This window comes from Zingiber officinale, unplaced genomic scaffold, assembly GCF_018446385.1.
Source record: "Zingiber officinale cultivar Zhangliang unplaced genomic scaffold, Zo_v1.1 ctg232, whole genome shotgun sequence".
Lineage (NCBI taxonomy): Eukaryota > Viridiplantae > Streptophyta > Magnoliopsida > Zingiberales > Zingiberaceae > Zingiber > Zingiber officinale.
The window spans coordinates 658617-675582 of record NW_024589907.1 but is presented as its reverse complement, the minus strand read 5'-3'; the positions used below and the strand labels follow the sequence as shown (position 1 = coordinate 675582).

The 16966-nt window shown below is 38.4% G+C and overlaps 3 protein-coding genes across 8 annotated transcripts; 2 read left to right on the top strand and 1 right to left on the bottom strand.

The window, feature by feature from the left end:
- Nucleotides 1–3080: 3080 nt before the first annotated feature.
- On the top strand, nt 3081–4583 carry LOC122037042 (phospholipase A1-Ibeta2, chloroplastic-like). The gene has a single exon (XM_042596497.1). It carries the CDS (start codon nt 3120–3122, stop codon nt 4581–4583), a length of 1464 nt encoding a protein of 487 aa, XP_042452431.1. The 5' UTR covers nt 3081–3119.
- LOC122037054 lies at nt 4414–7649 on the bottom strand. Of its 6 annotated transcripts, XR_006127490.1 has the most exons (7): nt 7426–7649; nt 7212–7324; nt 6516–6685; nt 5271–5491; nt 5061–5183; nt 4898–4964; nt 4414–4553 (listed from the first exon to the last, which is right to left on the bottom strand). XR_006127490.1 is itself a non-coding variant. In XM_042596511.1 (5 exons), the coding sequence occupies exons 1-4, from the start codon at nt 7631–7633 to the stop codon at nt 5110–5112; spliced, it is 873 nt and encodes a 290-aa protein (XP_042452445.1). In that variant the 5' UTR covers nt 7634–7649; the 3' UTR covers nt 4854–4964; nt 5061–5109. The 6 variants fall into 6 exon arrangements, 4 of the variants coding, with proteins under 4 accessions (XP_042452445.1, XP_042452446.1, XP_042452443.1 ...); XR_006127489.1 differs by having other exon boundaries at nt 5061–5491; XM_042596511.1 differs by lacking the exon at nt 4414–4553 and having other exon boundaries at nt 4854–4964; nt 5061–5491.
- Nucleotides 7650–13939: 6290 nt separating this feature from the next.
- Nucleotides 13940–15176, top strand: LOC122037041. The gene is made up of 3 exons (XM_042596495.1): nt 13940–14821; nt 14909–14960; nt 15061–15176. Exons 1-3 carry the CDS (start codon nt 14006–14008, stop codon nt 15174–15176), a joined length of 984 nt encoding a protein of 327 aa, XP_042452429.1. The 5' UTR covers nt 13940–14005.
- The last annotated feature ends 1790 nt before the right edge of the window (nt 15177–16966 follow it).

The window sequence follows — 16966 nt, the reverse complement described above, 5'->3', positions numbered from 1 at the left end:
TCAAGGCATCATGACATCTTTAAAATATGTGTAATATCCTCGTGATGTTCAAAGCATCTTTGAGATTTAATCTGATCCGTCCGATCGACAATGGGATACGGGGACAATAGGAATGGGGACTGAACTAGTTTTGTTTGGCGTCAATTATTTTTTATAAGGAATGTAATTTATATTATTATAAAAAGAATATCCTGCGACCTCTACTAGCGGTCGTCGCACCTCTGCCGGAGCCAGCGAGCGCCACTGGCAACTAGCGACCGTTGTCGACAACTAGTGGCTGCCACTGACAGCCGCCGCTGGCAATTCAGCAATTGGCGGCCCGCCGACAACCTGAGTCCGTTAACGACAAACGGCGGCCGGTGGCGGCCAACGACGGCGATGACCAGTGGCCAGTGGCGACCTACAGTGACGACAGTGGTTAGTGGCGACCTACGGTGACAGCGGCTAGCGGCGACGACAGCCTGCGGTGACCTACGACGACGACAGCCAGGGACGACGACGGTCAACGGTGAACTAGAGGTATATTTGACATTTTAATTTTGATTAAACGATAATCTCGTAATGTAATTAAATTATATAGTATTTACTTTATAATCCAGATTACAAAACTTCACTATTTTTTTAATTCAGATTATATTATATTACATTATAAGTTTAAAATTAAACCAAACAAAATAATCAACCTTCTAATATAATCAAAATTACACCATACCAAACGTATCTAGATCCTTCACGTTATCATCTAAGTTAGAAAATGATTATGAAGTCCTTGAGGTTATGGTACCATAGTAAGATATTTAAATTGTTATTTAAGTATTCATGATTTGATGTTCAGTTATGATGTATTTATAAGAATACAGGTGATAAACGACACCTCTACCGCGCAAACACACATATACATATTGTTTAAAAAATCAAATTATTTTATCTCTCAATATTTACCTTATTTTTAAATTGATAAGTTTTCGCTTAAAATTTATTTTTCAGTCAAACGGAAAAGGATAACAAAAATCTTCTTTTTCTTAAAAAAGAAAAAAAAAAACATTACACGAGACAGCATCCAAATCAAGTATACACAAATTGACGATAAAAAGGCACCTCTTGACGAAAGTCAAAATAGGAGGAGAATTTTGGTTGTATTAACCTTACTTTAGCGGCGAACCCTTTTCTTAAATACCAGTGCGTTCGATCGATAGTGCTAATTGACTCACGCATTTGACTTTCATTAATTTTGAGTTTTACTGGCCGAATTCTTGATGCATTGTCAATCGCGAAATTATACGGAGCGTGCAGGAGTCAACGCCTATGAAAAAAAAAGAATATTATTATGACGTCATGCCATAGCAAAGCGTGAAGTCTTTTTCCCAAGAAAAATAACAATATAACGTCATTGTTCGACTATATATATATATATATATATAGAAATATAAAATAAAATTCCAACACTTTGATGAAAATTAATTGACTTTGTCCCTTAGTATATTATAAAAGTAAGGAAGGCTGTAGAATTTATTTCCAGCGGAACTGTAATTTATTTTATTTTAGGCCGTAATAAAAAAACATTTGAGATGAGCATTTGCACTGACCGTGCAGATGATCTTCTGGTACGCAAAATATGAATTAGAAGATGAGTCATTCTTTATTACTGGTGGAGAATGATGACCTTCATTTATTTTATACACGGAGTCACCGTTGATAGATGAAGAACGACACATCTTCTGATTCATATTTTACCGACAAAGTATCTAAACTAGCTTGCACCACAAGAACCATTGACTTTGATAAGGTACGGATGATTTCACTTCTGTTCCGATAGATTTGGTGACGCCGGTCAAAGTTTGGAATTTTGGGCTGTTGACTTTTGTTGATCGACTCGAGAGCTCATTGCCATGGTTGGTTGGTTGCCGACTTCATTAGCTTAAGAGTTGAGGGAAACAAATTTCTTAATTATTTTGATCGATTTAGTTGTTTTGTATTTAGCTAACACGGAGAGTATGTATTAAATGGTTAGAATCTTTCATAATGTTTAGATATTGAATTTTTAAAAATTATATTTTTATTAATAATTAATTATATTTTTAAAATATCATATAATAATTAAACATCTTATATTCATTTACCCTTTTTAGATTACGTACCTTTAAGTATTTAATACTTCTAAAATATTTAGGTTTACTATATGCATTAATTGAATTTAAATAGTACCTTATTTACCGTCAAAATTAATCAATCAAAATTTATAATCTATAAATTACGGATAAGATGATTCCATCTGTTAAAATATTTCCTCTTTTTATTTTTTCTAATATTAATGAATGTTTAAATAGCTAATATTGACTCTTTTATAGCTAAATGGTCGGTCGGCGATTAATTACCGGGTTTGGTAGTTGGTAGGCAAACAAAAATTTGAAAAGTTTACGGATTTTCCCACCTTATTTTTCATTTTCTGAAAACAAAATCTAGAAGCCAAAAATAAAACCAATGGTTTTAGGAACTCATAAAATCGATATAATTTAAGAAGGAAAAAATATTTATTTTTATTTATTATTATTATTATTATTACATTTTGGAAAAGAGAGACGGCAGGTGGTATAGTTTGGGGAAGGAAAATGATACTTCCCTAATTTTAGTATTAACTGACTTTTCATGCGAGCTTCCATGACGTCCACGTGGCATTGAGACTGCGACATGGTGCGACAAACGCGCGACCGCGTTGATTACTGATCTAAACTTGACCAAACATAATTCGTTAAATCTCTGCTGTTGAATACAAAGATCTTCCAAGTACAATTTATTTGTCTTTTTTTTCCACGTGTATTCTCATCCACCGACTTTTCGTCAATTTTTTTTTCTTTCTAAAAACTACAATAATTTAATTTTATGTAATTTAATCCATTTATTTAAATCTACCTACTTATTTAATTTAAGCCTGAATTTATACAAGTGTAGGCCTAACATTTTGGGCGTGTGGATGGGTGCTTCGGAAGGGTGGTTTTAGAAAATATGAATATAGAGGGTGCTTTTTGATAAAATGATCTTACAAATATATAAGTCTTGGCCTTCTGCTCTCCCAATATTTCTTTCACTCTGTTTTTTCTGACCGCCTCGCCGGCGTGCCGATGTCGGTCGGCATTACCATCGCGCCGGCGCCACCGAGCACCTCTCCGGGCCTTAAGCCCTTCCATCTCCAGGCCATTTCGGCGGCCGCTGCGATCTCCACATCCACCCACCTTGCCAACCTGGATCGTCTCCTCCAGAAGTCAGTTGCTCCGCTGCCTCCGCCACCTCCTCCGAAGATCGTGGAGCATCGACACCGCCGCCCGCCTCCGCTCTCTTCCCTTCCTGACCTGCCCTTCTTCCCTTTCTTTTCCTCTTCTTTTCATTCGAATAAGCAGCAGGATGCCTCCGGAGCCGGAGATCAGATCTCCCCGCTCGCCCTCGCTCTGCTCTCCGACTCTGCGCGACCCTCGCCGCGCGGCTCCATTTCCGCAAGCTGGCGCCGCTACCACGGCGAAGGCGACTGGGAAGGCCTCCTAGACCCGCTCGACCGCCACCTCCGCCGCGAGCTGGTCCGGTACGGCGACCTCGTCCACGCCGCCTACCGCGCCTTCCACTCTCAACCCTCACGGCCGCCGGTCGACGTCGTCCTTCCCGACCGGTCCTACCGCGTCACCCGCCACCTCTTCGCTACCGCCTCCATCGACCTTCCGACGTGGCTGCGGCCCTCGCCGCGCACCAGCTGGATCGGCTTCGTCGCGGTCTGCGACAGCGAGCGCGAGATCAGCCGAATGGGGCGCCGCGACATCGTCGTGGCGCTACGAGGGACCGCCACGTGGCTCGAATGGGCCGAGAACTTCCGCTCCGGGTTGGTGGACGTTGGGAATTCGGCCAAAGTTGCGTGCGGGTTCCGGAGTCTGTACAAGACGGCGGGGACGGAGGCACCGAGCCTGTCGGAGGCAGTCGTGGAGGAGGTGCGGCGGCTGACTGAGCTGTACGCTGGGGAGGAGCTGAGCGTGACTATGGCCGGGCACAGCCTTGGGGCGGCTCTAGCGGTGCTGGCGGCGGAGGAGGTGGCACAGCGCGTGCCGACGCCGCCGCCAACCGCAGTGTTTTCCTTCGGCGGGCCTCGGGTAGGCAACAGGGCGTTCGCGGAGCGGGTGGAAGCGCGCGGAGTGAAGGTTCTGCGGGCGGTGAACTCGCGCGACGTGGTGCCCCGCGTGCCGCCGGAGGGCGGCGGAGCCGGGTACGCCCACGTGGGGAAGGAGCTGCGTCTCGACAGCCGGACGTCGCCGTACCTGCGGCCGGATGCGGACCCGATGTGCTGCCACGACCTGGAGGCGTACCTGCACCTGGTGGACGGGTACATCGCCGCCGGCGGGCCGTTCCGGCGGGACGCCAAGCGAAGCCTCGCGCGGTTGGTCACCGAGCAGAGCGCCAACGTGAAGAAGCGTTACGTGAGCGTGGCGCACGCAGCGGCCAGAGAGAAGTCAACTCCGGCCAGCCGATTAATTTCCCGGTGCAGCTCCGCCAGTAGCCCGACAATCGGTTCCAGCCTGTCCATAGAAAACGTAAAAATTCGATGACATTGTATTTTCAAGGTTTTTCTCTTCTGTTTTTCAGATGAAAATTTCAATAGCTTCTCTAGGAACATTGTTATTCCTAGATAATTGTTTCTAATATGACATATTAAAAAAAAATAAATTTGATAATCCAGTTAGTTGACTATCTCTGGGATGACCGACTCGGCTCCATGAAAATTTTCCGCCGACTATTAAGATAAATCGAAAAATACGCACGTGACGATCAGTCAAGAAGTCTGACATCCTTTAATTACGCCCTTCATTTGAAGGAAAAATTCTTACAAATATACTATAACTGAGATTCGAATCGCGGATACCTGTATGACAATCTGAATATCCAACCTCGATACTATGATTCCGAGGACTTCTAATATGACATACAGCCTGATCATCAAGAGGACTCCATAAGATTTGTTTTCTTAAAAGCTTTAATGAAGTGATGGATTGATACAAAACACAAAGTGCAAAGTAATCACTCACAGCTCCAGGTTTACAACAAAGTAAAGTACTGATCACTGAACTGATTGGATCAGTCGTGCCTCTCAGGTTCTTGAAGCCATTCCTTAAATTTAGCCTCTTGCTCGGATTTAAACGCGCCGTAGCCTTGCAACACAGACGCGTCAATGCACAATGTCTCAATATTCTCAAACTGACCTTCCACAAGTTGGCTCGATAAAGGCAATTCCTCACCTTCTGTATCTGTATGGGTACCTTCTCTGGATACTTGCGAGGAGGCCTCGGATGAGGATCGATCACACTTGTAGTCTTTCACTGTACTTGACTGGGGCCATCCGAGTCGAGTTGCTTTCTGCTTCACTGAGTCGAAAATAGAAGACAGATATCTGTGACTGAATGAATTGCCGGTGTTTGGGTTGCTTACTCGAAAACCCCAACTTGTGTCGCGAGTCAAACTACAAACAAATGCGTAAATATTACCATCTCAGCAACAACATTATGTGGTTTTGGAGAACAAGAACATTTCCTTACACATTCTCAAGAAAAACAGTAGAGAAATTGATAATTTTTCTTCAGAAAAATAACTATGAAGTTTGAAAAAACAATAGTAACAGGTTTGAGAATTCATTATCAAAACAATGACTCATGGTATGCAACTCTAACTCGATCTGATCATAAATGTATATAAAGCTTAAAGATCACATGTTGAATTTTTTAGTATGGATCATAATTAGGCGCCATACAGATGTAAAGTCCAATCGCACCTGCAATTACTTCTTCCAAATTTCAACCAAGCAGAACATGCAAAGAAACAAATGTATACAAATTTCCCACTGCAAACCCATGCATATAAATATGCCATGATAGTCATCTAGATGATTTGTTCTACCAAAAACAGGCCAATTGTGGATTAGATCTTAAAGAACATTATGAGACAAAAATGTGGTTTCATCTTGCTGTTTGAAAGTACAAGAAAAAGTCATACCAATTATTGATATTATAATGCTTTTGAGTTGAGTATTATGTAATTATGTCAAACAATGAATTAAAGAAAGAACTTAAATGAGATGTATTTTGCAGTGGGACAAATAAGAAGGATAGAACTCTTATTTTCCTAAAAATTAAGACACTTTATCAAGGCAAGCAAGGCCATTGATTGGTAAAACAAAATTTATAGAGTAAATTAGATGGATAAGAAGTATCAATTAGTTAACACGATGTTTTCGCAACAAGGCTAACATGTGAAAATCAAAACCATCAGCCACATATCAAATTGAAATCAGCAACTTTAATGTGCTAAATAATGATGATGGTTCTTGTTCCATATAAATTATGATAGACACATGACTTAAATGGGAAAACTAACTACATATCAAGATAGAACCTATAAACAGAAGGATACAAGCATCTAAATCAAAACTAAAGGAAAATAAACACAAACATTTTTTCTGGTAGGAATTGGTAGTAAACTAGTCATACCCTCTCTTAAGTTTGGATGCCGACATCAATTGTAGTGATCTATTAATGTCTTCGATCATCCCATCAGCAATTGGAGTGCCACACTCTGCCATTGACCTCACTGAACAAATAGAATCTTCCATGTTTTCAGTGTGTAAGCTTACTTCATGAATTTTCTTCCTAACCTTGTCCTGAAATATGGAAGATCATGTGTTTGCCATAAATGGCAAGTGGTTGGGATATCTCAAACCCAAAAGAAGTATACAATAAATTGATCAAATTTATGAACAGAATGAGTATTCCAACACTACAATTCAACATGAAAAAGTAACGCAGTAGTTACATCTCAATAGGTCATCAATTCCATGGTAGTCCAACAAAATATAGTTTAGGGATTGTAAAGCAATGAACTTCTCTTCCAGTCGTGATTCAAAAAAGTGAAATTTGAAGTAAAGTGATGAATATTTCAAAACCTAATCCATCCGCCCAATCAATCTCTACAGTAAATTGATCAAATTTTCAAACAGTGCTCCAAATTCGAACCAATAGACAGTCAAAAAACTATAATTCATCATGATAGTTCAATAAGGTAAAATTTAGGGATTGTAAATCCCTCAACTTCCAATTGTGCTTCAGTAAGTGCTTCTGAAGCAAATTCATGAATATTTCAAAACCTAATCAATCTACCCAATTCGACGAATAGAAAGGGCTACCTACCTTGACTCCGAGGAGATAGGGCATGGAGGCATGGGCGTGCTGCTGGACGAAGAAGAGCCCAACGGTGGGGTCGTTGGCCAAGGAAACGATCATCTCATCTACCCCTTCCTTCACTGCTCCCCCCAAATAAAGGAACAAACTTTGGTAATAAAAATTAAGAAATCAAACCGGGATCCGAACTACAAACACAAAAGGGGAAAGGAAGGAAGAGTACCGTCGTTGAAGAAGGAATCGATCGAGGAGGAGCCTTGATGCATCCCTGCGTCGCCCGGAGGAAATACGCCCTCATCACTTACTTGTTGGACAAGGATAAAATTATGCAGCGAGAGCAAGAGAGTGGGATTCGGTCGGTGGGAGATGACGACGACGGATAGATAAGAAAGGACAGGGAGGTGGTGAAGGCAAAGACGCGAAGCACGCATGACAAACCCGTTGGCTGAGGGTGGTGGTAAGTGGTTCGATCATTCATGTTATTGGACCCGAATAAAGTGACACTGTATACGGAAAGTTAAAGTCCCTTCGGACTCAAAGCAGATCCAATTAATCGTGTCCCCTTTCAGTGGATAGTCCATAAAATATTATCATCATGATATTTAGATCTTAAATTTTAATAAAATCGATATAAATATTTTTTTTATATATTAATCATTATTCTAAATATTAATAATCATCCATGATTTATTTTCTCTGTGTTGATCCTGGGATGGATTGACGAAGTGTTGAGGACGATCGTATTCATTTTTTGTCACCCTATCGAATTAATTTAAAATTAATTTAATGTTGACTTAACAAATTGAATTAAAGTTTTATTAAAATTGAATTAATGGAATAAAATTAAAAATATAATTAATTAAATTTATTTTTAAAAAATAATTAAAAAATTATACAAAAGTAATGTCATATTAATCGAATTAATCAAATTAACCGAATGGTTACCCTACTTTAGTTGATCCACATGGAAACCATGGCAAAAAAGATAGCTTGCAAGTTAAAGGGTTTGCCGCTTGCAGCAAAGACTATAAGAAGGTTGTTGAGCAAGAAGTTGGATGAGCAGCATTTTAGATAGTGAAATATGGCAGCTTTCCAAAGAAGAAAATGGGGTTGTGGCAGTTCTACAACTGAGCTATCAGCATCTTCCTCTTCATCTTAAGCAATGTTTTGCATTTTACTCCTTGTTTCTTAAAGATCATAAGTTTTTTGTATGTTACTGGTATTTGGATAGCAGAAGGATTCATAGTGACTCAAGGAAATAAGACAATGGAGGAGATAGGAAACGACTGCTTTCATAAGTTAGTTGACATGCTATTCTTTCAAAAGTCACAGGGCGTAGGATTTATAATGCATGACATTAAGAAATTGTTAATTTATGAATCAATGTGTCTTTGTATAAGAGATGTGATATTGATACAGTTATCCGTATTTAAATGTAGATTCACTACATTAATCGTTTCTTTAGTATCGATCTCATGGATATAGAAGAAGATACATATAAATACATAGATGTCAGACGCATGGTGGGATAAATCCCAGGTCGTCAATTCTTGAGAATCGACCATTTGCCATTACGCTAGAGATGCTAGGCAACCACCGTCTGTGCTACGCCCTGAGAGTTACAACGATCCGTATTTAAAAGCTAGAAGGAGATTGATCTTCTTGTATTTGACAAACTCATGAAAGTGATCCGTATATGTTTTGTCTATCTTTTCAGTTATAGGTTATAGGGGTTGATGTCACCGAGAGTATACTCACTCCTCTGAGTGAGTACAATAGTTTTGGCCATTGTTAGTTAGCCCTAGTACATATATATATATAAAAAAAGGTACACAGGTCATAGGCGCCGGTGGTCTAGCTTGGAGAGGAGGTATTTGTATGATTGAAAGAGTGCGATAGAAGGGGGGAGGGGAATATCGTGCTATTAAAAAATTTTCTTTAATCCTTTAAATCAAAATCGTGCAGCGGAAAGTAAAGAACATGTTCAGTTACTTTGTTCGAAGTCTAGGTCTACAATCTTTGATCGCACTATTGGACAATCCACTAAAACTCTTATTTTCGAAAACCTCAGAAAGAAGCAGTGCGTATAATATGCAAGAATATAAGATAGTAACAACCTACTATCTTATGTGAGTTTAAGTACAATGCAAGTTTTAAAACAAAAGTATACCGACACTTATATGGAAGATGAAGCTTAGTCGACACTTGAACGAAATAGTTGCTTGCGTGAAGATGAATTGTAGAGCAGTAGCACGAATAACAGCTGCTAGCATAGAGATGAACTTCGAACCAAACATATTTCGTTTTTGCAGCCTCGAACCTCAAGCTCATTTTTATAAGAGTCGTCGACGTTCGGTCCACTGATCCCTAGGTTCGGTCGACCGAACCAGCTCCCTTCAATCTTCGTTGAGATCTGATGCTGATTCAATCTTCGACATTTAATGACATTAAAGTATTCGGTCAACTGATCCCCTTGTTCAGTCGACCGAACAGAGATCATTCCCTGTTCGCCGAGATCTGGAATCAATGCGCCATTAAGTGATGATGATTCGGTCGACCGATCAGTTGCTCTTCCTTCTTTACTTCTGGTCGATCTGAACTGTGTTGAGTCATCAGGATTCGGTCGACCGATCAAGCTTAGATCGGAACGTGCTCTGCTTTGGTCTGAACTGATCTTTGATCTGAGTCAAGCTGGTTCGGTCGACCGATCCCTATGTTCGGTCGACCGATCCCTGTGTTCGGTCGATCGATCAGGCTGAACTTGCAACACAGAGTTAAACAGAGTATTTTTGCAACACAAAGGTTAACACAGTAATATATATAATGCATGAGTAGTATTAGACAATAGAATTGTCTTTATCTCAATTTTGAAACTTTCTCAGTTTCTTCAGTTGGATCAACGACCTTAGGTTGTTCCTTTCAGGAACACAACCTCACTGTCGCTCCTCCAGTTACATACCTCAACTTACCTGTCAAACATTGATTCTTCAGACCTGTTTGGACTTTGTCTACTCAGTGTCTGATCGCCAGATCCACTAAGACTTTTTCTACAATACTACATTAGCCAACAACAACAATAATAATACAGAATACTATGGTAAACCTAAACTTAGATTTATCGAGATCCACTAGTCTGGTCGACAACGCATGGTCGACCGGAAACCATCCGATCAACCTTGCTTAGAGTTCACTCCTCCAAGACTTTTCGCTACCTAAGGTTATCTCCCCTTAGGATTTTCACCACCTGATTTCACTTACTAAGACTCAAGTATTCGGCTACCTAGAGATCAGGTCCTCTAGACCTATCGAATCCACTTGCCTTCCACGATCTACCGAGATTTTCCTTGTCTCAGTATTCGACTACCTAGGGATCAAGTCCTCCAGATCTATCAAATCCACTTGGCTTCCACGATATATTGAGATTTTCCTTGCCTAGCCTGCAATTAGGACTTCCCTTGCCTAACCGCAGTTAGGACTAGTCACTCGGTTGACTTCCCACCCTTGCCTAGTCACGACTAGGACTTCCCATGATCAAACTCAATTAAACATACTTAAACATATTTGTCGGAAATTAAAACCTTAGAGGTCGATTGCACCAATAGTATCCAATTCCAGCCAGTCGCACCTCTCAAGGACGACGAGACAATCGAGCCAGCTGAGGCTACAGAGGAGGAGATGCTAGAATTTATGTTTGACGACATCTTCACATCCTCTCCACAATCGACACAGCTTTCTACCTCACTTTATGTAAAGGATCGCCTTGCTAGGTTAGAGGAGTCTTCCGCCCAGATCGAGCAATCAGCCTCTGAGGGTTTCACCACTCTTTGTGGCGAGGTGACTACTTTTTCATGACGAGATGACTACTAAATTTAGTAAAACATAGTTTTCTTTAGTCTAACATCTTAGGATTGACAAACAATGTATTATTGTGAATTTTTATTATTAATCAATTAAGAATTTAAAGTTCGAGATTTAATTGCAATATATTATTAAAAAAAAATTATTAATTAATCAGGTATCTAAAGTTTGAGATGGATCATTATTATTATTTTACAAATAATTTATAAGGAAATATATATTATCATGCTTTTTTTAATTCCGTATCTTATAAAGTATATTTTTTAGATTTTTTAGTAATAAATATGATATTAAATTAATCTTTTATATATATATATATATATATATATAAGAGTCTTGGGGTTCTCGAGTAGATTTTATATATATAAAAGAGTCTTGGGGTTGTCGAGTAGATCTCGAGTAGATTTTTATTCAAAGATTTCCATTCAATTGTAGGTACATTAGCTAATATCGGATACTACTTCTGACATCTGATTTTGTACACGATCTGCTCGTGAATATTAAATAGGAGAGGAGATAGCTTGAAAATAATGCGAAATTAAGAGGCCAAATAAAAATCTACTATTTTCGTTGGGTTTTTCAGTGCTGTTAATGGCAACACTAGTAAAGCCCTGATTTATATGTATATTTAAATTCTTTATTGTTTGTTTCATTCAGCCCACCTCATAATAAATGAAAAAATAAATCCCTCCGAACTATTGTCATTTTAACTTCAACTACTGAAACTATTACTTGAAAATGATGTCTCGAGTTTGCCATGTTGAGGTTAGATTTGAATTTAAACTTATTTGATAAGATAATCGAGTCGAATTTAAAATGAACTAATTTTTTAAAATGACTATTCAAATTTATTTTTTACTAGTTTGAGCTTGATTTGTTTAGATGTTATCGAGCTCTCAATTCAAATTTGATTTGAACTTGGTTCGTTTAGATGTTATCAAGCTCTCAATTTAAGTTTGTTTGATTGTTTGAAATTTTTAATTGTTCGATTGATTATTAAACTCAATAATTTAACTTGTTTATTTTATTTTATTGTTTATTTAGTATATTGATAAGAATTTTATTATAAATATGATTTCTGAACATTGTTCACAAACATTAACAAGTTGAACGCATATGTGTTCAAACTTATTTGTTTAGTTTAACGAGCTGTTCAAACTTATTTATTTAATTAATCTTATATATATTGAACAAACATAAACAAATTATTGCCAAGCTAAACACTAAACTTATCCCTTTTCACCCACTTGAAATACTGTGGTTGGGACTATGCAGGTCCGAATTAGATCCGCCATATTTATTTTTTATTTTTTATTTTTTTAAATAAAAAATAATTAAAAATAATTAAACATTAAATTTATTTTCAATATTTATATTAATAATATGATGTAATCACAAAATATTATACAAGATGGGTCTGGGACGGATCGGATTAAATCCGGGACCTGCCCTGTATCCATATGAGATCCATTTATACGGGTTTAAATCTATCCCACTGAGACGAATTTATTATAGGTCTGGACTTCAATCCGTCCCATTGTTATACGGTTGCTCCGTACTCGAATCTCTCTCTTTTTATATGTTTGTTTCCTGTCTGGCATCTCGATAGTTACAGCTCGATAGTTCATAGTCCGCAGAGGAATGCCTCGACGCAATAACATTCCGGAGGAGGCTTTAGGTTGGATTTTGTTTGTTAGGCTCCAAATTTGAGCCCCTTGCCAGTTTTTCATTCTCACATTTGCCTCTCCAATGCTCCTGAAAAAGTCTGGTCGACGGATTGGCCTTCACAAGCAGGCTGATTCTTGAGCTCTCAGATGCCATATTTGCTTTAAAACTGTCCATGACAGCTTTATCGGTTACTTCTCTGTCCTCAATGCCTGTTGCACCTGTTTTCTGTCGCGATTGTGCTCGGAATCTTTCACAACCAAACAAATTTGTTCCAAGAAACTGCGAAGCCACTTGTAATTGGCTTTCATCCCTTCTGCTGTGCTTCCTCGCCTGAAGTTTTTTCTTTCTCTCTTTTATATACTTAATACCTGAATGTTTTACTCAGTTCTTCCTTGTCTGTGAACGTCTTCTGCAATTCCAGCTCCAAGCCGATTCGACAAGGTAAGCCAGAAGCTTTTTTTCTTTCTTTCTTTTTCTTCCTATTCCTCCCTTGCCCACTTCCACTCTCCTCAGTAAGAATGGCAATGATATTGTTGTTGAGTTCCGTGTTTTTAATTCAAACTATTATTTATTTTTTGTTGTTGTTCTAGTAATATATATGTGTATGTATTTAGTCTCACATTATTAAGCTAAGAAGATTGGAAGACCTTATATATGGAGTCCTTTCATCTTTATTTAGCAAATTTAAGGGGACCTACACGCATACGCCGAATCCAAATCAGGTGGTTTCGAGGGGTTTGACTCGGAAATCCATAAATCAAGCGCGACACACTCGATTATTGCGCGCAGAGGGTGCAAATCCCCAGCTCGTGGGCCTCACGCTTGTAGACGGCCTGGTTTGATTTAGCTCTGTCCCGTGTGCGTGAGGAAGCGACGCACGCTGTGGTTCGTTGGCGAAGCAGTGTTTTGTTTCAGAGTGAATAAATGCTGCGTCTCGGTTCCTCGTTCTGTATCTCTCGATCAGTCTGCTTTTCTCCTTCTTCCCTCTCTGTGTGTGCGTTCGTCTTGGAATGCATCTATGGACAACGCGAGTGGTTATTCTTTAAAGACAGTCGGCACGCCGATGTTTTAACCGGAAAATAACAATTTCTGAATCTTACTCTTTTATTTACCTGTTCATTACATACTTATTATTTTAGTACAAATATATTATCGCATTAGTGCTCTCCTACAAGAACAATTATTTCATTCCAGCTGATATTGTTTCTTTCTCAGTTTCTGTCTGTAGGCTCTGTTATGTTACCTCCCTAGCTTAAGTTCCAAAGAACCGATCTTTCATGTTCCTTTCCCTTTTTTTTGCCTTTTATATTGACGAAGCTACATGTTTATTTTATGCTCGTCTGATCACCTTCATCGAAATGTTAGTTCAAATCTCTGGAGGAACTCCAATTAAGATGCTTTTATTGGAGGAATGTAGATCAAAGAAACCAAGTGTTGTGGCGAGACTCATGGGCCTTGATTCTATACCAGCCAGAGGGAAAGTTAGAGACGACGATAACTATTTAATGAATGGTTTGAAAGCAGCATTTCAACAATTACAACAACAGCAGCAGGCAAGTGAAGTAGAACAGCAGTTAAAGAATGCTCGGGTTCTGAACTCGAACACAGATTTGTTTCTGGAATTTCTTGAACAACCAAACTCACTGTTCAGTAAACATCTCTTCCAGCCACAGACAACTCGTATAACTGTGCTGAAACCTTCGATTACCAAAAGACCGACGAGTATAGTTGTTTTGAAGCCTACTGGAGATCTGGCTAGTGATCAATTGATAACTTGTAGAGATATTAATAATGGCTACATTGCTGATGATGAGGTTGGCAGTGCAAGTGACTCGGAGTTAGCAACTTCAACTTCAATTAGTCGAGAAGCGAAGAGAAAGCTTTCGGAGAGGCTGGCTTTCGGATCATCCGACATCAATTTTCTAGAGCGACGGTATTTAAGGGCATCCGGGAGCACCTTAGGAGAGCTGCTTGGTGTTTGTGAGGGAAGCAACGAGGAGCATAGGAAGTTGTCGTTGAAAGATAAGGTGTCGAGTTTCTTCTTCTCTAGAAGGAAAAGGACAAATGCTTATTCGTTTCCAATGTTTCCTGAGGTAATTGAGTTTATGTTTTACTCTGTTTATTCATTTCGTAAGCCTTTCTTTAGTCATGGTATGAGAATGGAGGCACATGATCTGCAGGAGGGTGATCACCAGGACAAGTGCAGCTCTGTCACCATTGCTGGACGTCCAGGTGAGTATCTAGCTATCACGTTGTTTGTTCTACAATTCTAGGATTCCGCAGACACTGCCTGAGGTAACTACTGACTGACATGTCCGGCCATCTAATGCAGAATCCGTGTCTAGGTCTCGGCCTATCGAATCGGTTGCTCGGTCGGCGGCGGCAACGAAAGGGTCATTCGGAAGGAGTCTGCGTGCGGCGGCATTGGGGTGGTGGAGAGCGAGGTGACCGGAAGGCAGTGGGAGGAAGCAAAGTGGTTGGACTTGTGTGATTTCAGCGAGGAGGTCGGTGGGAAGGTGATGGAGGAGTTGGTCCAAGACTTGCTGTTTGAATTATCCTGCCTTCCGCTGGATGTTTGATGTAAATGCTATTTAAATATATATGATTTTCTCATCCCACTATGAGTAGGATGGGTAAATGTTAGATATATGCTGTAGAATTGAGACCGGAAGAACAAAGGTGGTCTCGTGAATGAATGAATGAATGAATTGATAGATGAAGCAGTTAAAGCAGCTTTAATTCAGCTGTACTGGTTGCCACGTGGTAGGTGCTGGGATGCGTAAGGAGGCGCCCAATCCATGAACCATAATATCTCCCTTTCACGTGTGGACAGGAGGGGCGGGTAATCTAGTAATTAGTACATTAGATGTATTATCATCATGCTTTAGGATTAAAATTTTAATAAAATCGAGATAATATTTTAGCTCTGCCTTTTTTCATGAGCTTTCTTGCCTTCCGCTGGATGTTTGATGTAAATGCTATTTAAATATATATGATTTTCTCATCCCACTATGAGTAGGATGGGTAAATGTTAGATATATGCTGTAGAATTGAGACCGGAAGAACAAAGGTGGTCTCGTGAATGAATGAATGAATGAATTGATAGATGAAGCAGTTAAAGCAGCTTTAATTCAGCTGTACTGGTTGAGCCATAACTGACAAGAGGCCTTCTTTGGCATGGAAGGACGAGGTGGAAACAAACCACGTGGTAGGTGCTGGGATGCGTAAGGAGGCACCAGTATATTAACAGACAAGAACGCAACTACTGGATTCTATAATTCATCTTTCAGATGCTATATTTTAAAAAATTGACTGCTATTAGGAAACCTTTAAATTTTATTACATGGAGCTAAAATTTTAAACTATTGCTATTTCTGGGACCACAAATGAATTCAACATTTATTTATCTTTCGACTTGATAAAAATTTATTTATATTTATTCAATACACATAAAATCAACTAAATAAATAAATTTAAATAATTTATTAAATTAAATAAATAAATTTATATATATATATATATATATTCAACTCGTTAATATTTATAAATAATATTCATAAATAATGTTTATGAATAATATTTATTAATAAACTCTTATCAATATATAAATAAATATAAAAAAATTAAAATTAACAAATAAATTTAAATTATTAAACTTAATAATCAATCAAATATATAAATATTTCAAAAAAATTCAAATAACTAAACGAACCAAACTGGGTTAAGTTTAAATTAAAAACTCAATAATATTTAAAAGAACTAAACTCAACCTTATAAAAAATAAATCAAGCTAAGTTTGAACAATCATTTCAAATATTTAATTTATTTTAGAGTCGACTTAGCTCAGTTACTTTATCAAACAAACTTAAACACCCTAAACTTTAACTAAACTTATTTACGCCCCTAGTTATTTCATCCCTAACTAAATAAGTAAATATTCATGTGATGAACATATGGACAAATTATTACCTGTCAAACAATGAGTGATATGACAAATTTTAAATAGTCAAAAATATTTTGACAATTCTAATATACTAAAAAGTTTTTTAAAAAAAAAAAAACTAAGTAATTATATCAGGTTAGTTAATTTTTGTTAAATACTCAACAAAATTAAACAAGATCTAATAGCAGAACCACCAAACCATTGACAATTAATAAAGATAAAATTAAAAAAATAAAACCCGAAAACATGAGACACTTTAGACATATAAATGAATATCAAGAATTATCTCATTCAC

Coding starts and splice junctions, on each gene's coding strand:
- LOC122037054 (XM_042596511.1), bottom strand. CDS start 7,633: ATGCGTGCTTCGCGTCTTTGCCTTCACCACCTCCCTGTCCTTTCTTAT. Junction 6,686..7,211: donor CCTATCTCCTCGGAGTCAAG/GTAGGTAGCCCT, acceptor TCCATATTTCAG/GACAAGGTTAGGAAGAAAAT. Junction 5,492..6,515: donor GCATCCAAACTTAAGAGAGG/GTATGACTAGTT, acceptor ATTTGTTTGTAG/TTTGACTCGCGACACAAGTT.
- LOC122037042 (XM_042596497.1), top strand. CDS start 3,120: ATGTCGGTCGGCATTACCATCGCGCCGGCGCCACCGAGCACCTCTCCG.
- LOC122037041 (XM_042596495.1), top strand. CDS start 14,006: ATGTTCCTTTCCCTTTTTTTTGCCTTTTATATTGACGAAGCTACATGT. Junction 14,822..14,908: donor CGTTTCCAATGTTTCCTGAG/GTAATTGAGTTT, acceptor CATGATCTGCAG/GAGGGTGATCACCAGGACAA. Junction 14,961..15,060: donor CACCATTGCTGGACGTCCAG/GTGAGTATCTAG, acceptor CATCTAATGCAG/AATCCGTGTCTAGGTCTCGG.